This window comes from Psammomys obesus, unplaced genomic scaffold, assembly GCF_907164565.1.
Source record: "Psammomys obesus unplaced genomic scaffold, mPsaObe1.curated_primary_1811, whole genome shotgun sequence".
Taxonomy (NCBI): Eukaryota; Metazoa; Chordata; class Mammalia; order Rodentia; family Muridae; genus Psammomys; species Psammomys obesus.
The window spans coordinates 49,082,186-49,107,313 of NW_026585895.1; the positions used below are offsets into that span (position 1 = coordinate 49,082,186).

At 45.3% G+C, this 25,128-nt stretch overlaps 1 protein-coding gene across 3 annotated transcripts in view; it reads right to left on the reverse strand.

The window, feature by feature from the left end:
• Abl1 (ABL proto-oncogene 1, non-receptor tyrosine kinase) overlaps positions 1–25,128 on the reverse strand; it is a 114,544-nt gene that overhangs the window by 30,218 nt on the left and 59,198 nt on the right. Inside the window, exon 1 of one of the 3 annotated variants that reach the window (XM_055599912.1) lies at positions 13,079–13,203. The exons of the other annotated variants lie outside the window; for them this stretch is intronic. Coding sequence (XP_055455887.1) covers positions 13,079–13,157 — 79 coding nt within the window. The 5' untranslated portion in view covers positions 13,158–13,203. Of the gene's footprint in view, positions 1–13,078; positions 13,204–25,128 lie in introns of those variants that run through there. 3 annotated transcript variants of the gene reach the window in all.

Here is a 25,128-nt window from a genome sequence, read left to right on the forward strand (position 1 = left end):
AGAAGGGGGAGGGGAAATAGACATGTCTGAAGGATGTCTTTGCAAGAGCCAACATCAGTGACACAGCCCTTTCAATTTTAGATCTTACAGAAGTCTGCTGTCAAGAGCCACTTCTCTACAGGTGACTGTCACCATGCTCAGTCACTTCACCTCATGCAGGTGCGGGGGACAGAGAAATCCCAGGCCAGGCCTGCTCTCTGCAAGCTTTCTAAACACTCCTGGTGCTAGTCTGGGGCTAACTAAAGAGTTGACCAGAAAGGCTGGTTAGGGAGAGAATTATTTTTGCTTTTGCTTTTAAAAAAATTTAAACTAACACACAAGACATGCAAACTGTGCATTCTAGTGGAGTAGCATGAAAAGTTTAAGGCTTGGGGCCACTGTGTGTGCACTAAAATCGAAAGTATATTCGGGCACGGGCTTGTGCCAGTGAAGCATGTTGTGTGTCTTCCTCTAGTGTGCCCCACCTCATGTCTGGAGGCAGGGCCTCTCACTGAACGTGAAAGCTCTCTATTTTGAATAGGCTGGCCGGCCAGGAAACTCCTAGGATCCACTCATCTCCACCCCACAACACTGGGGTCTGGGGCACATGCAGCCATGCCTGACCTTTCCATGGGTGATGAAAGTGTAAACTCAAGTCTTCTTGCTTTCACAGCAAGTGCTCTCCACTCACTGAACCATTTCTTCAGCCCCCTGAATCACTTTCTATTAACATGTGACACTTTCTCCACTTAGTGTTTTGCTAGTCCCGACCAAGGACTGTCCTTGGGAGGTAAGTGCTATCATTAGAACCTAAAAATCATCTCCTGTTTGAGTTCCACCTGGACCAGAGCTGAACTCCACTGCAGAATCTTTCTAAGGCACATGGTCCATTCGGGTCACTGCAAGTTTTCTTCTCCCTAATTCTGTAGCAATTTTTTCAGGAATAAATGCTTATCCTAAATTCATAAAAACAACTACTTTCCATGTTGGTGTTTTGTTAGTTTTATAGTCAAACAACTGCAATAGGTCATATGGTCTGAGACACATAGGCTGGCAAGCAGACACACCAGCCTTCAGTCGGGAGCTGCATGGGCAGGGGCCAGCAACCCCCATGCAGAGTCCTGGAGAGCATGGTTTACCAGGAAAGGAGAGCTTGACTGATTCAGCAAGCTGGGTGAGTGATGCCTGGCACAGCAGCTTCTGCAGCATTACTGTAGAACTGTCTGGTAGAGGAGTTCTTTTTAAAGAAAGGTTTTTATTTTTAATTATGTGTATGTATGTGTGTGTATCTGAGTGCAGATGCATGTACTGAGTGCAGAAGCCAATGGGGGCCACAAGATGGCTAGAGGGGGCCAGAGGTAGGTGTCGGATCCCCTGAAGCTGGAGTTACAAGTAGTTGTGAGCCACCTGATGGGGGTATGGGAACCAAACTGGGGTCCTCTGCAAGCATAATAGTGCTCTTATCTGCAGCTGCCCGGTCCCTGGTAGAAGATTTAACATAGGACTCTTACACAGCAACAGCAGCTGAAAGATAAATCCTCACTATGGAGAAAAAAACGAACAAAGCCTGTGAGTAACAACTCACGGAAACGAAAGCCATCACTGGATGTGGAAGTGTGTGAAGCCTTGCTGGGAATCAAAGCATGCCAACTCTTCAAACTGGCAGACTTTTCTGGACACCAGCAGGAGTGTGGGTGAGACATCATGACGATGGGCATTCTTCCACAGTGCTTGTAGAGAGCTGTACTGCAAGAGAACTGAGGCATACACCGTCCTCACTGACTCACAATCTTTCAATGTCTTTGGCAATTTATCCCAAGCTATACAAACAGTGACTTGTATACACCAAATTTAAAAGACAGAACAAAAAGGGAAGGTCCAAAATATCCACTGATTAAATTAAGCCAGGCTATGCTCCATCTATAAAACGGGACACTCCAAAGGCCACTGGGATGTTTTAGACAGGGCTCAATGGCAGAACACGGGCCTAGACTGTGCAGGCCCTGGGTCTGATCCTCAGTAACACAAATAAATAAACAAAACACTTTCATTAAAAAAAAAACAAACAAACAAAAAACACCCCAATAGCTTGGAAATAAAATTTTATATTATATCCTGGCATATATAGTAAAAACCAGAAGAAACTACACCAAATAGTGAACAGTAGCTAACATAAGGGTGTAGGAGGGTTACAAGTCTTTCAGCTTTCTTTACACTCTCCTATATTATGGTTCATTTCTTAAAATGACCAGGTAATTTTTATAACCAGCTCCCAATCCCAACACTGGAATAACATGTAAGCAGACGCCAGGAATGCTTACATAACAGACAATTTAAAATGAGCCGCTCTGGGGAGGAGCCCCTCCCCCTGTCCTGAAAGCACTTATGTGTTTCCCTGTATGCCCCAACCCGGGGCCAGCAGTGCAATGCTTTGGAAGGCTGGGCCCATACAGGAAATGAATGCTGGGTCATGCGTACAGAAGTGCTTTTCTTCTCAAATGCCATTTGACCTCTTCTATCAAACATTCTGCTGCATCTGGATTTGATCAAAGTTACATAACCAGGGGAAGCGGCCTGGAAAAACACCTGGAGTAAGCAAGACACATTCTTCTCAGAGGTGAGGAGTGAGGCAGGCCTGTCCCCATGGCTAGGACAGAAGCTGACAATGTAGGTAGGGGGTAAAGCCTTTGTTAAAAGAGAAAACTGTCCAGCAGCTGCCCTTGATCCAACAGGATGGCTTCCAATCCCTCTCTCCACTCCCACCCCCCAATCCTGGTCCTTGAGTTAACAGCCAAAGCCCAGAGGGAAGTATTGCTCATGCATGCCTCTGGATGGAGACATCGAGTGCAGCCTCAGTTCAACAACAAAACCTCCCAGCCAATTCCCAGTCCAGGCTGATGTCAAAACTGACTCATAGTGCATCAATGCCAAGTTACTTTCTTCATTTCATAGTCAACTACGCTCGTCAACTGTAAAAATGATCACAGCTCACAAGGCCACAGTTGCCGAACGAACTCAAATCTTTGTTGCTCAAGACATTAGCTTTATGCCAGTCCCACTGTTAGGAACCATCCCCATCTCCACCATGGAACCCAAAAGCTTTACTCAGAAGAGATGCCTCAAAGAGCTCCCCTGCTACTCTTTGTCAGTCTTTGGCAGTAGTCAGTTAACCCTCGTACAACAACAAACTTCAGCGTGTGCTATTGATTCATCTTCTTCCCCAGGACAAGCACGTTCTGCTGTGTTCCTTTGAATCACATTTGAAATATACTTGATTTAGATCATGCCTGTTGTCTCCTTTAAGACCATTTTGTTCTCTCACTGTAAGTTAGTAAGGACGTTGCCGCCCATCAGTGATACTCAGCAAGAGTTCCAATCAGCCAATTGCAGCATCAGGAATGAGTGAGTACATCTGAAAACTGCTTCCATACCACTAGAAAGCCTGAGCTCTACTAGGAGGTAGGAGGATAGTATGAGGGATTGTGGGAACCATGCCACGAAACTCTGTGCATGATTAACTTGTTTGGACAGTACTCTAGGAAAACCGTTTGGGTCTCAGAGTATAAGTTAAAGATCATTTTTTTTTTTTAAAATCCTTTTCAAGGTTGTGAGTCACTGATGAGAAATGTTTACAAAAGATTCTTGGATATAGCGTATCTGGTCTAGACTGCTGTGAGCAGTAAGGGGGGGCAGATGGTGCCCCTGAGATGCAGGGGCAGGAGACTTCACTGGCCAAGTGGAGTAGGAGGCTTCACCTCCAGAAAAAACATCCCCAGGAAGCTCCTGCCTTCCTGTTGGCACGGGTACCCAGGTCCCCGAGGAGTGGATTGTAGGGCAGCCAGCTGCTCAGCACTCACTGCTGTCCTCACCTCAAGCCCTGGGAGACACTTCCCTGTGGGGGAGGGGCAGAGCAGGGATGTATCCCTGAGCATATAGTCCCACATCCTGTGCTCAGCCCAAGAACTTAAGCCTGCCGCTTTAGCCTGATTTCCTTGGTGGCCCCTCTGAGATTTCTTCTGGCTAGAGGAATCTCCGCAACGTGCAGATCTGTAAAACAGACCCTTTGCAAAGGACAGGGCTTCGTGTTTTAGCTCCTCTCTGTTCCAGCTGATGAGGTCATGCTCAGAATATTCTCCAGTCAGTCTACAACTGCCTCATGCACTCCTCACAATGTGAGCTTGGAGGAAAAGTATTATTTCCCACAGTGTGAACTTGCCGAAAGTCATTCCATTGCTTTTGTAACTCGGACCTCCACCCACAGTTCAGATTATTAAAAAACAATACCACATTTAACTCAATACAGCCTTTCTATTAGCTTCACACCTAGAAACCAATTTTTCCCAGCACTCCAAAACACCAGGTCATGGGGCACAGAAGAGCTGGTGGAGAAGGTAAGAACACCACGGCCATCTGTAGCCTCTGTGCTGCTTGCTGGGAGAAGCTGCTGGTGAAAACCGTCATGGCTATGAAAGTGAAAGCCCAAGAGGGGCCATTTCTCTGGAGTGCAATGATAGAACAAATGGGGCTCTCCGTGGGGAGAGGAGACTGGAGACAGAAGCAGCACTTAGCAAAGATGGGAATTCTCCAAGGCCAGCCTGACTGCCCATCTCAATAAAAACATGCTTCTTTATGAACACTTGACTGAGAGATGCCCAGTCATGCCGTCACCGAGGCACTGACAAGCCCCCAGCAGCTGTGATATGTAGACATGAATTCTGCTAGAGACTGGTACTACCTTTGTCTCCTGTGTTCTTAAAGAAGCAAAATGGTTCCAGCTAGAGGTTAATGAAGCAAAGATGATCTTCCCTTGCAAGGTCATGGGACCCCTGAGGCCCCAGCCTCCCATGACCTTCCAGAGTAACGACTTCTGCACAGGGCTGCTGAAGTGCCCAATGAAACACTAGCCATGAAGAAGTATCCCCTGGAAGCTGGTGTGACCAGACCATACCACACAACCTTCTTTTAAAAGAAAGCAGTTTTATTCCTCCCTGCTTCTGGATATTATAGGTAGTAAATGAAATAGGTTTCAAGAGAAACATCTTTTTAAAAAACAATTTGAGTCATTCCAAGGTTTAAACATTTTCCTTGCAATCTTTCAATTACAATGTAAAATTAAAACAAAATAGAATTCTTCCTGAACCTCTGAACTTATCAAACATCCCAAGTACTAACCTTTCTGAAGATATAACCTTGTTCCTCAAATAAAAAAAAATATAAAGAAATCTTGTATCACTCTTTAAGAATCTATTGTTGGAGCTGGAGAAATGGCTCAGTGGTTAAGACTACTTGCTGCTCTTGCAGAGAACCTGAGTTAGATTTCTGCACCTACATGACAGGGGTGGGGTTCACAACTGCCTGTAACTACAGCTTTAGAAGATCCACACCCTCTCTGCTCTATGTGGACACCTGCACACATGTAGCATACATAGAAATAAAAAATAAAAGCAAATAATTTTAAAAATTAATCTTGTTAAAGTAGTCTGTAATTTGGTGGAAAATGGCTGTACACTGTTTTACATTTTAGTTTTTATAATTTTATGATTTGGAGTGAGTTTGTACTCTTTGGAGTGGGTTCTGAGCTGGAACTCAGGTCATCAGATTTGCCTGGCAAGCACTTTATCCACCCAGTCATCTTGACAGCCTTCTACAGAATTTTTAAATTACAGATACCAACATCTTCTAACACCTCTCTGAGCACCTGCCATCCATGCCCACAACAGCACTTTCTCATCTTTCTATAGCACAGCACCGTTAGCCTCCCCACCTCTATACTACCTGCCATGTAATGGTCCTTCTGAAATACCAGCTGGACTACTTCTGCCTGTCACTGGCCAGCCATTTATTAACAGTGTTACCTAGGCAATGTTCAGAACATCTTGTGCCTTGCAGGGTGTGTGGCCGTTGGCAGCTTTTTGGACACTGCTCTTTAGCCTGAATGGGCCTCAGAAAATGACAATGGCAGTCCTATCCATGGCAGTGAAACTTCAGGTTCTTCCTGTAGCAGGTACCAAGGCCCTGCGGGCTCTAGGTAGGGAGCTGTATTCTCCCATCTTTCCAAACCCCTTGCAGTCCTACTTCCCCAGCACATGCTGCCACACCTGACTGGCCCCACCTACTCCAGTGTCCGGCCCTTCCCAGCCTGCAACATCCTACCTTTTCCATCTGCCAGTGAATCTCCCTCCTACCTCTGTGCCCTGCACTGTGCACACTTGAGCACTTGGTATTGACTCTGCCACCAGCTATCACACAATATGGACCCTTCTCATGTCCCTGGCTTGAGTTCTGATATGGACAAGCTACAATAAAATCTCAGCACCTTGTATCAAAGATGCTCCTTCCTGTGCTGTCTCAAGGACACCAACAGTTTCAGCCAGCCAGACTCAAGAGGGGTCATCACAGCATAACACAGTATAGAGCTCTGCTGGAAAGCTCAGACACAGAACCCTCCATGCTTGAAAGTGTAAAGCAAAATATTTTTAGGTCAGAAAAAGTGAACTGTAATAACCTGTTAACCCAAACAAAGCCAGCAGAAACGGAGGACAAAGCAGCCTATCCAGAAACTCTCTAGCATGGCCCAGGGAACATAAGGAGTTGTTTTCAATGAAACATAAGTTATAGCCAAGATCTTAAAACAGGGCAGGACACAAAAACACATCTCTCTGTGCTTTCAAAGCAGACAGGCAGGCAGTGTGGTGCAGCCCTGAATGTCTCTATGGACCATTCCAGAAGTTCCTGAACTGGATGCAGAGTCCAAGTGTCCACAGTGAGTCTCCAAGTGTCTACGAGGGCTTTTATTCTGTCTCAGGCCATGCGCAGCAGAATGTGAGCCAGGAGTGGACTCAACATACTCATTGTGAGGTTGTCTTTTGTGTGTCTACTGGGTCCCTTGGAACCTGGCTGAACTGGACCACCCAATGGGAGTCAACTCCTCCAGAAGGTCTCATTAACCGTTAGTATTTTATTGCCAGTTTGGGTCATTGAGATACACTGATGCTAGGGTCAAAGTCAATTTTAAGATGACTGTGTAAAATGTGCTACATCATGGGAGGGTGGAGTAAAGACTGGGACTCTACAGATCCAGATGGGAGGCTCAAGTCCAGCTACTCTCTGAAGTGACAATAGCAAATAACCCATGTGAAGGGCTAGCACCACATCTGACCACCAAGCATCATCACCTTCCAGAGGGAAGAAACAGGAGCCCAGTGGGGCGACTTCCCCTGCTAGCTGCTCTCCTTTCAACTCTCCCTCAGCTGCTGCCCATCAGTGCACCTGTTTCCCAGTCCCTGTCTGTCTCTCCTGCTGCCATCCTCCCCGGTCTCTGCCCCTCAACAGTCTCCCTTTCCTCCTCCAACTTTGTTCCCCTGTCTTTTGGGAGAAGCCTATTTTTCCTCCCTTTCCTCCTCCTCCTCTTCTTCCTCTCTTTCCTGCCACACACTCTGCTTTCTACAGGTGTCTCACCTTTCATTTCTCCACCACCACCACTCAGTGGTATGTTAGGGAAAAGGGCCATTTGCGAACAGTTCTCTCCAGAGGACAAAGTCATATTCTCAAAAGTGAAGGGGATAGCTGGGAGGTAATTAAGCGGGTGAAGTGATTGCCCTGCAGGCATTAGGACCTGAGTTTGTATCCCTGGAAGCTTGGGGTCAGCTAGCCTGCTGTACACAGTGCAGTAACAAACAGCAAAGAGAACCTGTCTCAAACAAAGTAGAAGGCCAGGACTGACAACCAAATCTGTCCTGACTTCCACACAATGTGGATGTATGCAATGTCTACCAACACTCACACACATGAATACATGTGCACATCACACACTTATTACATACACAAACAGAAAAAAAGGGCAAGTGACTTGCTGTCATTTCTGCAACTACAACTTCAGCATGCAAGGAAACAGAATGAGCAGCTGACCACTGTTAAAAGTGGGCACTATGTGCAAGGGAGATCCTTACTATCAGCTTTGGATGAAGACTTAAGATTTCCATGGGGAGCTGGGCACAGTGGCAAACGCACTGTGATCTCAGCACTCAGGGAGGCAAAAGCAGAGGCAGAGGCAGGCAGATTGCTGTGAGTTCAAGGCCAGCCTGGTCTACAAAGAGAGTCCAGGAGAGCCAAGGCTACATAGAGAAACCCTGTCTCGAAAAACAAATACAAAACATAACAAAAAAAGATTTCTAAGGGGAGGTGGGAGCAGGAAGAAAGTAATATTCACCCTGGCTTATACCTGTAATTTCAGTACCTGAGAGGCTGAGGCTGGAGGCTTGCTGTTAGAGGCCAGCCTAGGCCACATGAGACCCTGTCTCAAAGGAAATACAGAAAACTAAGAATACATTTTATAAATCATTCTTTTGTTTTATGAGTTATGACTAATTACAAAGGAAAATTTAATTCTTCTGGTATCTCATTTGATCTTTAGCCCTAGTTTTGCATGATGCATGTGCTTGCATGTGTACATGTGTGTGCCTGTATGCATATGTATATAGTGGGTTTGAGAGGGAGGTTGTTTTGATTTTGAGGCCAGGCCTCCGTATGTAGCCCTGGCTGTCCTGGAACTAATTATGAAGACCAGGCTGGTCTCAAACTCATAGAGCTCCTCCTGCCTCTGCCTCACGAGTGCTCACCAGGCCCTGAATGTGTGTACACATGTCTATATAAAGATCCTCCTCATAACCCTCATTTATCAACCCCACCCTGTGCTGGGGTTACAAGCATGAGCATTAGCGTGGCTTAGTGGTTGACAGTTTTATATTTATATACATATATATCAATATATATGCATATATGTATATATAATATACATATATATATATGTATACACACACACACACACACATATAAAACCTGTCTATTCCTAATTTTCCATCCATCTCAGATCAGTGATTATACCAGCATAATTACAATGACTCAATTTTTAAAAGCTCTAAGCAACATTTTAGTTTGTAAACGCCTAAGGCTGTGGAAATATTTCCTCTGCAGAAGAGAAATAAGATACTCACCAAAACCCAATAGGAATGCTTATTGTACCATTAAAATATTCACCATGGGACTAAGGAGAGGATCAAGGAAGGAAAGATATTTTTCAGCTTAAATCTAAGAAGAGGGGGACTGAAGAGTGGTTCAGTGTCAAAGAGTAATCCCCAGTTCAGCAGTGCAGGGCTTCCAGAGACCCCAGGTTCAATTCCCAGCATCCACTTGGTGGCTCACAGCCATCTGTAACCTCAACTACAGAAGATCAAATGCCCTCTTCTGGCCTCCACAGGCACCAGGCATCACATGCAGTGCATAAACACACACACACACACACACACACACACACACACACAAAAAAAAAAAAAAAACCAAAACATAAAATAAATAGTTACATTGGAAAAAAAATCTAAGATGAATTGCATATGCATTTTTTAAATTTCAAAATAATTTATTAACAAGAAAAATTATGGGTGGGTCTAGCTCAATTCTATTATCACTTCAGCCATGTAAGTGGTAAAGCCTCCATTTTAAATTGCTAAAAACCTGTTTACAATAACAACAGCTTATGCTTGCCAATCTTGCTCAGTGACAGGCTCTGGATTGAACTATTTACATGGCGTCTCTCAACAATGAGGTAGAAACTGCTATGATCCCCATTTTATAAATGAGCATGTCAGCTCAGAGAGCACCAGAGAGGATGGCTGGCCCCTGGGGGATACCTCGCTCCAGAACTGCCTGTCTATACATCAGGGTCTAGGGGTGTGAGGGGATGCTGCTAGGCCTTGGAAGGGGAAGCCTAACAATGTCTGAGGGCACCAAAGAGCAACCCCCTGTTCAGCAGAAATACATATATTTGCCTCTGCTGTTTTTAAAGTCATCAACCTGGTTCTCACTGGTCCAAAATGGAAGCCCAGCGAGTGAGGGTAAAACAGGGATCTTCTAAAGGCAGCCACCAAAGTGATCTTGTGGACTTCCCTTGAGACTTCAACAGGGCTAGTCTGAGAATCAAGTGAGGATGTCTGTCACACTGTGAAAGCTCAATGATATTAACATAACCCAAATGACAAAGATTGGCCTGCTGGGTAACAGGGAGGGCATGGGATCCTCTTGATCCTAAACAAGAGAAGCAAGTGGTGACCTCTGGAGAGCATTCAGAGCCCAGTCCTCAAAGCAGCCACCGGTTGGCACTGCAGGGGGTGCTGGCTGCACAGTCTCATGCTGAGAAGCTTCACAGCCGGCTCTTCAAATAAATGAGAAAGGTCAGCAAGAGTTCACTCTGCAGACAGCCCAGAGTGTCCATCCATGTACATCCCTGCACTAGCGGATGAATACATCAAGGGCAAGAAGGAGACCTGGGAACCCAAGTTCACAATATCTTTCTTTCATGTGCCCAGAGTAAAGAACTGTTGACAACACTGGGGTTCAAAGTGGACCAAAGACTAAAGCAGATAGGGTCATTCTGAATAGATACTTTGAAAGAGCAAAATTCCAGCATCACAAAGGCTTCTTATAAATATAAGCTATTTCTCGAGAGCAGTTTTCTCTTAGAAAAACAAACAAATAAAATATAGTGACTGCCTTTAGGAAGAGAAAAGGAGAGCCAATTACTTTTCATTAAACACTTTCAGGATTGCCTTACAAGTATTTTTTATGTTTGCTTAAGAAATGTTAACTAACAGTCCTGCTGCTTTATGAAAGTAGCTGTTTTACCAGCACCAAATGCAGGAAAGTGGTTTGCTCAGGTCCTAGCTGGGCAGCTCTGAAGACAGTATTAAACGATCCACAGTGTGATCCACAGAGACAAACGATTAGTCATTAGGACAAAGTAGGCTTTCTGGGCCAGGCACTGTCATGAAGCCTGTAATCCTCAGTGCTCAGCAGGCTGAGGCAAGAGGATGCGAAATGCAAGGCCTGTCTGTGCTATATATTGAATTCATAGCCTGCCTGGACATGTGGCAAGAGCCTGACTCAAAAATCAAAAGTTGGAAGGGGCCTGTGGGTGTAGTTCAAGGCCCTGGCTTCCAATGCCCAAAACTTTATTTTTATTATTATTTAAAGTAGATTCCCTGGAGGCAGATGGCCAATCCTAGTACCACCACTTGCTAATTCTGTCATCTCAGGGTCCTCACCTAACTTTTTGTGCCTAGTTTCTTATGAAATAGTTAGGGCCACCAAAAGAAGTCAGGAAGTTAGATCATGTGGAGTATGTACAGTGGTTGGCCCAGAGTAGCCAGCTACCAATTGCTGTGGTCCCCGTGTTGACCAGGCTGTGTCTGACAGCTAGCCCCAGTGAGCAGGGAGCATGCATTTGGTAATAATGGAAAACTCACCATATTCAATTCTTTCTCGCCTGGGAGGCCTAGGGCTCTGAGTGCATGTCGATGAACTGATTGATTGATTTAGGATGTTAGCAAGAAATGAAAAGCCCAGATTACTTCTCCAGATGCTGGCAACTGCTCTCTTCCCCAGAGACAAACAGCACTTCCGTCTTTAAGACATAATTACACTGAGGCTGGTTTGATTCTCTAAGCTACAGAACAAGAATTCCCTTTACCTTTTCAAACTCAGAAAGATCTCATGCAGAAAGATCTCTGGAAAAGGCCTCACAAAAACAAAGAGAGAACACTTTTTTGGGACTTGACAATGTTAGAATTCACTTTAAGTCATGCTGGAATAAGACTGGATTTATTTCCTCCTAAAACAAAAAGTAAACCAACCAGACATGCATAAAGTCCCGCTTTGCCCCCAGGAAAGAGCTGATGCCCAGGCAGAGCTGTGATTGTGATCTAACTTTGCAGTTACAAAAGTCCATTCATTTTGGCCTCCTGCAGCAAGTGGCCTCAAAATGGAGATAGCGCCTCACACTAAGTGGATACAGATGGGGAGGAGAAATGTGCACAGAATGTGGAGCAACTTGGAAAAAATAAGCAGCGTATTAACTGAAGATGATTCTGGCTGCTCAGAAGCCAATTTTGGGAAACAAATAAACCATCTCCTCCCTCCAAATGTTAGACCCCGAGCTCATGCCATCCATACCAGGCTCCTCTAAGGAATCCAGTTCCTGAAGTCCCCAGAGGGGATGGAGTCCTATGTACAACTTGCGGCAAAGGGGCCCCCACTCCACCTGTGTTGGGCACTTAAGTCTGAGAGGGGTTATGTGGGGCCTGCAGGCCTCTGAGTCCAAGAGTTAAAAAAGAAAGAAAGAAAGAGACAGAGAGAGAGAGAGAGAGAGAGAGAGAGAGAGAGAAAGAAAGAAAGAAAGAAAGAAAGAAAGGAAGGAAAAAAAGGGGTTAGGGAACTGAAGAGCATTCTCTTTATTTTTCCCTCATTTCTAGAAAGAAAAACACTAGAACAGTAGAAATTCAGGTTGTTCTAAAGTAATCTTTACATTTTTACTCCTATCTTAACGCCTGAATGAAACAGCCAGAGAAGCCAGGGCACGGTCACACCTGTGAGTGTGTCTGCCCTTCCGAAGAAGGTAACATTCTCATGAAGGTCAACTATACCCTGTCCCCAGCACCCTCCACTCACCCTCTGCCCTTGTCATCCTTCTAGAACCGAACAGTAAAGACAACAGAAGGGGACATATAATTAGAGAGACGGGGTTAAAGCAGGCAAAAGCAACAGGCTCCTGGCCCTAAGTTTATGCCAAGAACAAAACATGAGGGGCTCCCCCAAACAAGCACCAAACTCCTGGAATACCAAGCAAAAACATTCTCTTTCCCTTCTGGAAAGAGAGAATTCTCAAGACCTCTTCATGGGCTGCAGAAAGATGGGGGTGGGGGTGGAAAGTTCACACGAAATTCTGTACCCATAAATGGTAGAGCGGGATCCCTTCGTACGCGGCACTTGGTGGAGGTCCACCTTTGTGACACAAAATTCCCAGTTGGCAGTGGAAATGCCACAACGTGGGCTCACGAGGACCTTAAGGCCTGTAGCGCTGGCTTTTTCAAACTTTCTGGGCAGGAGCCACACCATGCGCTGTGGCCTCGCCAGCGCCAGGGCCGAGGCTCTCCCTCAGGAAGTCCGCCGGATCGGCAACACTGGCGGAGGCCTGAAAGGGAGAAGGCTAAAGACCTAGAGCTCGGGAAGGACAGTCCTGGCGGGTCCCCGCGCCCCGGCCGGGGTTTACCTTCCAGGTAGCAGCTGGAGGACGAGGAGAGCCCCTTCTTGGATTTGCAGCCCACCAGCTTTAGGCAGATCTCCAACATGGTCCCGCGGCCACGGCGAAGGCCCCGCCGCCCCGGGCCCCGAGCCCCGCCAGGCCGCACTCACCGCGCTCCCAGCCCGGCCCGCGCCCAGGCCCGCGTCCCGCCTCCCGCCTAGGCCGGTAACAAAGGGCCCTGCGCCCCGCCTTGCCCGCCCCTTAACTCCTTCCTGGCCGAGGGAAGGCAACGGCCCCACGTCCTCTCCAGCTGCACCACACTGGCGCTGGCTCGGCCCATGCCGCGTGTCCGGGAAAGTTGGTGGAATTGCAAACTCCTTCTGAGTTACCAAGATTGGCCTTCTTTATATTCGGGGAGCAACTGTGATTAAGCCTAAAGTGGGTGTCTGAGGAATGTGAACAGTAAGGACTGGAACCCACAGGAATATGGAATACGGGACCATCCATTTACACCCGGAGATGTGAGTTCTCCACAGTGAATGTTCTTTGTGGGCTGGAACGGCGGCCCTTCTTGACCTCATTTTCAGGAGAACTTTCCCTCCTCTTTTGGTGCCTAGGGCAATCAGCGTTTGAACCCATTTCTCGGTGGTGTTAAGTTTATCTAGAGCAGGTTAACAACAAGGTTTTAACTAAGCAATAGTCACAGCAGTGGGTTACTGGCACAGATTCAGAATCTAGGACCCCAATTACAGGCAATAATTTAATAATAATAAAAAAAAACCCACCCAAGTTCCAACGACAAAAGGAACATAAATTTATGAAGTAATGTCACATAACTAAAAATCTGGTCCACATCCTTGCACATGAGGAGCTAGCTAATCTGTACCAGGATGGCCCTCTCTGAGAAGTACCCTATGTGCCTTGCCACCCACAGGGCGTGTGCATCATAACCCTGTGAAGAAAGTTAGACCATGACCCTGATTCTTCATGTGAAAACAGCACTCCAGAAGGTCACAAGGTGGAAACTGGAAGACATGCCCTCAAGGCAGGGTCTGCCTGGTTCCAAAGTTTGGCCTCTCAGCTGTGCCTCTCGCTTCCAGGCAAACAGCAAGGGATAGCTGGATCCGTGATCACATGACAAATGCTTAGAAAGTCTTGGTTAAGGTCTCTAGTTCTAAAAGGAAGAAAGAAAAGCTAGGCAATGGTGGCACATGCCTTTAATCCCAGCACCTGGAAGGCAGAGGCAGGCAGATCTCTGAGTTCAACAGCCAGGACTACACAGAGAAACCCTGTCTCCAACCAAAAAAAACAAACAAAACAACAACAAAAAACAAAACCACGGGACACAACCCCTGGTTCCTTGCTAGGCTACCTTACAATGCTGACAACTAGGGTGTCTAGAACACCAGGCACAGCAAAGAAGTAAAGTCTCCACTTAGGACTACCTAAAATAGCAGATGTCATCAGAAGTGCCATGTCTGTGTCCATGACAGGCCTCTCAGCCAGGACGTCACACACTATTTGGAGGTGCCCTGTTCAAGGCTAATCAACACTGAAATGTGTGCTGAAGTCAAGTAGACCGGCTTTGCTGCTACTGCAGGTGCCAGACCAGGCCTCACGAACACCCAGTGGGTCCTCCATCTTCTGGAGGAAAAAGACCAGATTGACCAGGGGGCAAGTGTGCCAATTAGATAGCTTCCTGATCCTGGAGACCATTTTCTGTGAGAGGCCATGTTCTGACTAGTGATGTATTGAACCTTCCAACCTCTACATGATGCCAAGAGTAATACTGAGAGGTGTGCCACCAGTACAAGCACAACAAATGATGCAGTACCTGCCTGTTCTGCTACCATTTGCAAAGTTCAAGTGTCTTGAATCAGATTATAATGAAGTCTGTCATATACTGTATCAAATCACAAAGTTATATTCAGATTGGCAGCTTAATGCCAAGAACTACACATTAAAAGGCATTTTGAAATTCTAACCATATTCTTGAATACTCTTTAATACAAGTCTTTTATTCACATGTGCTGGATGTCACACTGGGATGTAAGCGTGTTTTTAAAAGCTAATAAGTACTACTAATGTTCTGCTCTTACAGCTACAATGACCTTATCCTCGAAAATCCTCTCAAAGTGAGTAATACTTATAAATTGTCCAAATTCTTTATAATTTGCATATAAAACTATTCATCAACAGGCCAGGCAATACACTCTAAGTGGCAGTGATCCTGGTGGCCATTGCCAAGTTGTACAGCAACACAACAGACTGAACTGTTCTTTCCAGACACAGCTTTTGACCTCTGGCAAGATGGGAAGAGCACTATGTACAAGCAAACAGCTTCAGTCTTCTCAAGGAAGAAAGGACGGAGGGCTACTCCAGACAGCCTAGAACAGAAAAGCCATTGACTTTGAAAAGTAAAACAGTCCAGGTATGGGGCACCAGCACTTGGGAGGCAGAGGCCGTAAGTTCAAAGCCACTTTGGGGCACAGACAAAATTCTAGGCCAGCCAGGGATGTATAATGAGACCCTGTCTCAAAGCAAAAAGAAACAAAGCTAACAGAAGAGGAAAGGACAGGCTTATGTGCTATGCTGCTGTCATCTGGAAAATCTAGACTTGTGGCATACAACCAGCATATGCCAGGTGCCTGGAGACCTCAAAGCAGCTTGGGAATTCTGGACAGTTTCATACTTGCTTCCCCCCACCCCCATACAATGAATGAATGATTGAATGAAACAAAGTAAAAGTTTAAAATATACCAAGAGACGCCACCCGATCAGTGCTAAATGCCCATGCATGAACTTGGCACCTAAGCTGTTGTGCCTGCTCATAACAGATTCCTGTCTGAGTGTGTGGACTAAACTTACTAAAGCCTCATATGGCCCTGTGCATGTGAGTCCAGGCCCATTTTGGAGGAGGTTAAGGCTGCTGCTGGATTTTACCAGGAACAGGACAGACTGGGATGGATGGATGGATTTCATTGATTTAGAATTTACTCATCTGAAAACAACTTGGGGATTTAAGAAATAAATCACAGCAGAGTAAGTTAACAAAATGAGGACTCTGAAGATTTTGGATTGGATTTATTTTAAATTTTGGTTCAATCTCTTTTAAAAATGGGGCAGGTACCCACCATAGCAGTGGGTCAAGAGGAGGCAGGAATTGGGAAGAGGGAGCTCTTTGGGTGGTAGGGCTGGAGTGGGAGTGTAGACAGAAAGGAGGTGGGTCTGACAAGGTCTGGGTGGGGCCTGGGTGGTCATTCTCCAGGAGAGTCTGTTTCACAAGCATGCAGCAGCGCAGCCCACAGCCTCTCACTCACTAGCCAGTGCCTCTAGCTTGATGCAGCTGACTGGCGTGGAACTGAACAGCCACAACACTTCACTGCCCCACAAGGACACGTGCCCCTGTAAGTCTCACAACCTTTTACTCAGAACTATTTGTTGGTCACAGTCACGGGTTGCTAAGACTCAGTGACTCCAGCCCGGGAAAGCCAGGCAACTGACATGGCCAAGCAGCAGAGGCTGGAAGAGTTTGGGGCATGTTGGAGATCTCCTTGGGCTGCAAATCCAAGAAGGAGTTCTCCTTGTCGTCCAGCTGCTACCTGGGAGGTAAACTCAGCCAGGGCATGGGGGTACCTCCCAGGACTGTCCTGCCCGCACTCCATAAGCTCCTAGTCCCTAGCCTTCTCCCTTTGAGGCCTCCGCGGGTACCTGTGAGTCCAGTGGACAGTCTCATTCAGATCCCCATTTCCTAATCCATACCGTATTTTCAGTGGTCCTAAGAGTAGGCTTGACACAGCGAACTATTACATCATTTTCCAGAAGACTCTGCACCAGTTGGGGACAGCATTCTTGTATGAGCACTAGCTTAGTGATGAACACTTTGAGTCAAGATTGACTGGAGAAGGCACTGACTGCAAGGAGGCAGGGTCAGAGTTGTTGGCTGTGGGTCCAGAACAGTAACTTGGAGTTCAAAGTCACAGAGCCCACCTTTTATCTACATTTGGGAGTTTGGGACCCAGGCACTGTGGACCCAACCTCCTCCATCCGTCACCTTCACCAGCCTCTTCCAGACTCAACACACTGTGTGCATGCACACTGCAGGCTGTCCTGCACATGGCAATGATGCTCCCTGTCTGGTCCATCCCCTTGGCTAGCTAGGCAGTGATTCTCAGTGAGGGCCCAGAGCAAATTCTCTTTCTGGAAGATCTCATAATTTGGGAGGTAGAGGCAAGAGGATCATGAGGCCAGCTTAGGCTAAGGCGACCATGTCTTAGAAAACAAAAATCTCTTTCTCTCTCTATAAGTATGTCTCTGAATCTCTATATAGTTATATATCTATGACTTTACTATATTTTATAATTAAAAGGTATAAATACTTGGTTAAACAAATCTTCTAGTTTGATAAAATGAATATTAGTGGAGCCATGTTAATGATTTTTTTACTTTCAATCAAAGCAATATACACACTTGGTTAAAAATCAAGCAGTGTGAAGGTTCTTTTAATAGTCTTTTAAATAAAGATTAAAACTAAACCTAGACAAAATGGCTCTCACCTTTGATTCCAGCATTCCAGAGGCAAGAGGCAGGTGGAACTCTGTGAGTTTAGGCCAGCCTGGTCACATAGGGAATTTCAGGCTAGCCAGGGCTACACACTGAAAACCTATTGAGAAGGGAGGGAAAAGGAGAGGGGGAGGAGAGAGGGAGGATGAAAAGAGAGGAGAGAAAGAGACAAAGACACAGCGACTAACACTAGTCTTGCAGCCCACTATGATCTGTTCATAGGTACCTCCTCTGGGTGTCTAACCTCAACACTCTGCTCTGAGCTCACTAAGTCTGTAGGTCACCTAACCCATTAGAGAGCATTACACTGTCTTCAGCTTCACTGAACAGTTCCCAACTGTGACATCATGGTTTCTGATTAGATGGGCAGATGAGGTTCACAGTGTTAATAGAGTACACTGCTCCAGAGACGATGAATGCTTCATTATACTCTTCTTGGTGGTATTAGTTATATCATGTTTCCTTTTTTTTTTTTAATTAATCATCAATGTCCTAGTTATTACCTTATTCCTAAATACTTCAAAGATCTGTCAAAAACCTACCGGTACTTTCCCAAATATTGAAACACTTCAACTCTTCTCAACTCTGTTCATGGGCTTACTTCTTCATTTTGCTAGAATTCATCACCCAGTAGCTTCTTGGAGGAAACAAGAGTCTAAAGCAGACCTGTATACTGTTGTGACAGTCTAGCTGGGTATAGATTACTAGGCTATATGGAATTTCCCATAGGGTGGTGGTAGTCAAATATACTTTAATCCCAGCACTTAGGAAGCAGACAAAAAAAGGAAGGTGGCATAATTTCCCTGAATTTTGAAGACAGTTCTCTATTGTTTTTTAGCGATTCAGAAATGCAATTCTATTCTGACTTCTGAGATTTCACAAATAGCTTGCTTTTCTCTTCGGAAGCTTTTAGAATTTTGTTTCCTCTTTGGCATCTTCAAACTTCACAATAATGTGTCTTGGAGTAGGTCTCTTTCATATACAGTGTTTGGGCGTCCAGGGGCTATTTAGTTCAGAGAAATTCATCAGTAGTTTCAGAAAATACTTCTCTAAACTCTGAAATTTTTCCTTTAAAAACATATTATCATTGTTCAGAGAGTATGTATGCTGTGCATGCTTGTGGAGGTTGACCGGACTTTGTAGAGTTAGTTCTCTCTTTCCATCTTTATACGCACTCTGAGAATTGAACTCAGGCCACTAGGCTTGTGTGGCAAGCATCTTTAACTGCTGAGTCATGTCACCAGTCTCAATTTTTTCTTATAATTGTCTCCTAACTTCTATTTGTTTGTTGTACTATTATCACTTAATTCTCCCTTTCTGGAATTCCTGACAAATAGACACTCAAGCTCTGGAAAGATGCTTCTAGCCTCATTACTATCTCCCTCATCATCCATGTCCATGTCTTCCTGTTTACATTCTAAGGTAAATCTTATTTCCACATCTTCTGTTAAATTTTCAACTGAGGTTATAATGGTTTGTTTATTTTTGAGACAGGGTCTCTCTACGTCGCCTTAGCTGTCCTGGAGCTCACTAGGTAGACTATGCAAGCTGGCCTTAAACTCACAAAGATCCATCTAACTCTGCCTCCTAAGTGCTGGGATTAAAGGTGTAAGCCACCACTGCCCAAGCAATATTTTTATTAGCAAAAAACCTGATTCTTAGGACTTCAGGGCCAGCCTCAGCTACATAGTGAGTTCAAGGCTTGCCTGGGCCATAGAAGACTATGCTACACAAACAACAGATTAACAACAACTCTCCCCCACGCCCCCCCGACCCCAGTTTCTCTTCTGCTGTCAGTAGTGCATGTTGTTTAATGCTGCACACAGTCCCTGATGATCACAAAGAACCGTACTTTCAAGCTCCTCCTGTATGGCCTCTATTTCCACCAAGTTTCTGTTTTCTGTGCATCTTTGACTCTTTATTATCATTTGGAGACTACTCTAAGAGTTCAGTGAAACTTGGATGCTCATTCATCCCATATGAGGACTTGGGCTGAAGGCCTGTGTCTGAAAGGGGTACGATACCTAAAGACTTTGAAGGAGTCGAGCAGCCCCCAATGCTGATATCTAGGGGACACTTTTCTGGGGACATTCAGAAGAGTGTTTCAATCTGTTCTCTGTTAAGGCCTTGCCTAGCAGGCCCTAGAGGAGGCGGGGAATCACACAGTCTGTGGACTTTCAACAACAAACCCCATCCTTGACCACTCCACTATTACTAACCACAGGCTTACCGAATCCAGGCTGTATGTCAGGCTCCTGAGCCTTATGGGAAACAGGCCACCTCATGTGGCTGAGGTGGAGTAGCTGTTACCTGGCTGTGCAGGGCTGGGAGCCGTGGGAGAAATGTGAATGAACATCCCTCTTACAGGTTGCCCTCTATATCCTAATGCCTGATTTCTGAGCCTTCTTCATATCTTACCAAGGGCTCTCAGAAATTAGCCTGCAGTGTCCTGCATTCCTGTAAATCTGCTACCACTCTAGGCTGCTTTCCATTTCCCCAAAAAAAATGTGTCACTTTTGAGTTCCTTTTGTCCTTTGAGTTCCTGTCTCCCCTTTGAGTTCCTTTTGTCCTTACACATCTTCAGTTAAAACAAAACAAAACAAAACTGTGTGTGGGGCTCACTTACAATCTGAGGACAGAAAGACTGCCATCAGTCCGATGTCAAGCTGGATTCCATAGTAAGACAGTCTCAAAACCAACAAAATCATCTTGCTGTCTTTTAAGTGTGGCTGGAAGAGGAGAAACATTCACTTCTCGCAGACAGTTTTGTGCATTTTACAGGCATCACAGCTGTGGCTAAGGTTAAACAACTTGCATCAAATCACACAGCACCCGAATGGAACCTGAATCCTCAAATCCTCTTGTTAATGGTTCCCACATTAGACAGCAGCCACATGGTGGGGTGAGGAGATGGGTCAGCCAAGTGCTTGTCATGCATGTACTGAGTTTGGACCTGAGTGTGGATCTCCAGTACCCACCTTAAAAGCTGAGCATGGTGGGAAGGCTATAACCCTGGTACTGGGGAAGTGGAGACAGGAGGTCCCCTGGGGGCTGCTGGACAGCCTTTAGACCAATCTGGAGCTCCAAGCTCAGTGAGAAGCCCTGCCTCAAAAAAAAAAAAAAAAAAAAAAAAAAAAAAAAAAAAAAAAAAAAAAAACAAAAAAAAAAACAAAAAACAAAACAAAACAAAACAAAAAAAAAAAACAAACCTGAGTATCTGGAGAAGACACCAGTATCAGCTTATGACCTTAATGCAAACCACATACACAGAAATGTACACACACAGGGTATGTATGAGGGTATGATCAAGAAAGACAAGAAGGGCTGAAAAACTTCTTAAAACCTGTTGCAGTGAACAGGTCTCAGATCTTAGTTTTGCTGATGGAGGAGCATCCAGGCTCTAAGTTCTTGAATCCACTCACATCTGCACCTTAAAGTTTAGCTATAAATGGGAATATCATTTAACACAAATAGCATAGAGCACTCTGGTTCAATTCTAAAGCTTAAATTCAGCTTAAAGTTATTTTTCATGCTTGCACAAATGCCTGTGTTCCTGTACTTGGGTTCATTCTGCAGTGAGAAAGGGCTAAAGAATTTTGTTTGAAATTACTAAATCTTGTTTGTTTTCTTCTGACCTGAATACCGCCAATATGGTGGCACAACCCTCTAAACCCTAACATTCAAAAGACCAAGACAGGAGATTCATAAATTCTAGGTCAGCATTGGCTGATACCCCTGTCTAAAACAAAACAAAACAAAACAAAACAAAACAAAACAAAACAAAACAAAAACAAAACCTGAAGTGAAAAAGAAACTGTCAAGACCCTACAGCCTTAGAGCTGACCCTGTGAAATAAGATGTCTCATGGGGGAACTGTTCCCTATCATCCTTTTGCTTCAAGACCAGCACTGTGCTTGGCTGCTGGGGTTTGGTTAACTTGGACCTGGGGAGCCAACAGTTAATGCCTTTCCTCTCTTACCCTAAGACTAAAGGAATCTGCAAAGCAGCGGAACCGGCCTAGGAGATCACATTACTTTTGGGGGTGGGGAAGAAGGCAGCTGGAGGGGAGTGCAGAGAGAGGGCTCCAAGGGAAAGAAAACAAGCTGTCCAACCCTCTCCACAGTGTAAACCCAGCAGGGAGGAGGAGGTAGAAGCACCATGTTTACCCAAGTTATCAGCCCACAGTACCCTCGGTGGGTCTGGCAGCCTAGTGCTGTACGCAAGCAAGCAAAAGCTTGGGACCTGAAGAATGTAGCTTATGTTCATGTCTTAAAAATGATCAGCCCGAATGTTTTGTAGGCAATGTTTTAGACACACACAAGGACTGATGTGCCCAAATCTTCCCTCCACTCAGAAAAGCAAGGGCAGTACTGAGTGAGACTGCCCCGCTCTTTCTCCTTAAAGTGGCAGGTTGGACACTTTGATTCAGAACTGTATTATGAACAGGGAAGGGAGGGCTGCAGTTGACCCTGAAGAGACTACTCAAGATACACTATACTTAGGGCCAGAAAAGGGCCTGATCTGGGCTCCTGTGCCCCTTGAAAGGAAAATACAAAACTGGGTTTGCTTCCCAAAGTCCCACCTGGTCAGCTTTCCTACCAGATAGGACAGAAGATCCACAACACAGGTTCTCCAAGTGACTTCCATATTCCCTAAATGTGACAGTAGCGGGTTATTTTGTCAGCCAGTGAACTAATTAAGCATTAGTCCTGTGTGTATCTGTGAGGACATTTTTAGAAGAGATTAACCTTTGAGTTAAGGGACTGTCCTCATCCTATCAACACAGTGCCTCACAAAAGTGATATTTACCCTCCCTGGGTCTGGCATCTTGAACAGGACAGACCATCTGCCCTTCAAGCTCCCAGTTCCCAGCCTTCCTATCTTACACTGCCCTTGGCTCTCAGGCCTCTGAAGGCACCACCAGCTTTCCTGGCCCTCCAGCTTGCCGACAGTGTGGATCATGGGGCTCCAGAGCCTCTATTCTCATGAGCCAAGACTTCTGATAAATCTCTCTGTAGAATATATGGGAGAAATGGTATACATATCCCACCATGGATCTTCTGCAGAAATACAACCAAAATGCAGAGAACCCTAACTGACCAGTCAGAAAGTGTTCAAACTCATTTAAAATGGACAAGAGCCACTGACATGTCACCAAGAATTAAAACAAAAAGGCTTGGTAAGTACCCAAAAAGATGCTCAGGCCAGGCATGGTGGCACACATCTTTAAACTGTCACTGGGGGGACAGAGGCAGATTCAGGGACAGCCTGGTTTACACAGTGAGTTCTAGACTGGTCAAGAGATACTGACTGCCTCTTTGAGATGAAACCATGTCTCAAAAGAAAAAAAAAATGTTCAGCATCAATTGACAAGAGACAGAAATACAGTGAGTCCCTACCCCCTACCCACTCCAAAGGCTACAGTAACAAGCCAAGTGCTAACAAAGATGCAGGTAAATGAAAACACACAGTCTCTTTGGAAAGGAGTTTGGCAGTTTCTTTAAAAATTAAGATAAAGCCAGGTGTGTGGTGCACATCTTAATTCAAGCAGTTAGAAGTAGAGGCCTCTCAGTTGGAGGCCAGCCTGTTCTACATATTGAGTTCCAGGACAGCCAGGGCTACACAAAGAGATCAGGCCTCAAACCAAACAACCAAAAGATGAGTTAAAACAGCAGTTCTACTCCTAGTCATCAACTGAAGAAAAATGAAAGCATATCCACACAAAGACTATATGTGAATGTTCACAGTGGCCTTACTCATCAAGGCCCCAAATGTTCATCAAGTGGCAATCAATAATCAAAAAGTGAATCTCAATTATCGGATAAAATTAAACAATGAGAAGGCTGAAGCACAGATGCATATGCTGCTACAGTGATTAACCTTAAAAGTATGGTCATAGGCTGGGGAGATCACTGAGTCAGTACAGTGCTTGCTGCACATCAGGAAAACTTAGCTCCATCCCTACACCCTAATAAAAGCCAGGTGGGCACCAGGTAGACTATAGGATAGGGGCAGTACCCAATGCTGACCTCTGGTCTCTACATGCATATGTACACTCAAATACACTAACACACACACACACACACACACACACACACACACGTATGCTAAAAGAGAAAAGCAAATCTTAAAAGAACATAAATTGCATGGAACTCCATCATGTACAATGTATAGGAAAAGATGTATCCATAGGAAAAAAAATCATATCCATGGTGCCTCGGGCTGGGGTTGTGGGCACAGGGCAGACTGCAGGCAGAAGGGTCTTAGGCAAGGTGGAGGTGCTTGAAAACTCAGTTGTGCTTATGTTTACACTACATTTATTAGAAATTACTAACATCCTCTAAAATGATAAACTTCATGCACATAAATTATACCTCAGTAAAACTGCTAATAAATCATTGGAGAAGCACTATGTCCCAGGACAGACCCCTTTTCTGGTTGAATTCATACAGAACTGTGTGGCTGTCTGGCTCGCTGCTGTGAACATAGAAAGACAAGCTCTGTATGTTGTTGCTGGGTCTTGGCTCACTTAAGAGACCCTTCTAATGAGGCTACAGAACTATTACATTCCCACCCTCCTGACACCTTCTAATAGCCAGCACAGACACAACAGGGGTTTCTGCTAGGGTGTGGGGGAGGGGCCCTGCACATACAGATGAGGCCATCGAGATAGTGGGAGCAAGAGACAGCACTTAGGCTGATGACAGGAGACACAGGGGAAGCCAGTGCCTGGTACAGCAGGGACCAAGACTCAGAAAGCATGCCTCCCGTTCAGGAAGCACAAGATGCTCTTAGTGGCACCCCAGCTTCCTACGCTGAGCCCTTCAGTGACAGAGGGCAAAGCATGGGGTCAAAATACATGATTGAGGTCTACTGCAGGAAAAGTTCTAGATAATAAATACCATGTTCCTACAATGCTAAGAAGCAGCCGTAACCAATTAGTTTTGGGGATAAAGTAACAATTAGTATTTAGTGAATCATCATAGGCTTATAATAAACAAAGGAATTTTGAGAATCAAGCAATTCGGAAATTTTCACTCCTGGTGAGATGCTCACTGGGAAACAGCACTTGTGCAAGTCTGGACCTGAGTTCCCTCCCCAGAATGCATGTAAAGGTAGAAGAACAGAACTGAGATCCAAAAGTTGTTCCCTGATCGCCATACAAGCTGTCCTATGTAACCCCTTCTTTCCCTCCTCCTCCATCCCCCTCCCTCATAAACACAATTTTAATAATATCAATTTTCAGTATTGTCTGGCCTCTTCACTCCCATTTTCTCAATTGCATTAGAGGCAGGAAAGGCAGGCAGGGAAGAAGTGCAGGGTAGCAGGACCCTGGTTCTGTAAGCTTCGATGGAGCCAGCTTCCTGCTCAGAGCTCACTTACCCAACCTGACCTAAAGGTCACACACAGCTCATAACTTAGAGAGTACATAAGCCAGAAGCCCCCAGGAAAAGTATCATTACCAAGATACAGGTGAGAGGCAGGAGTGTGTGTGTGTGTGTGTGTGGGGGGGG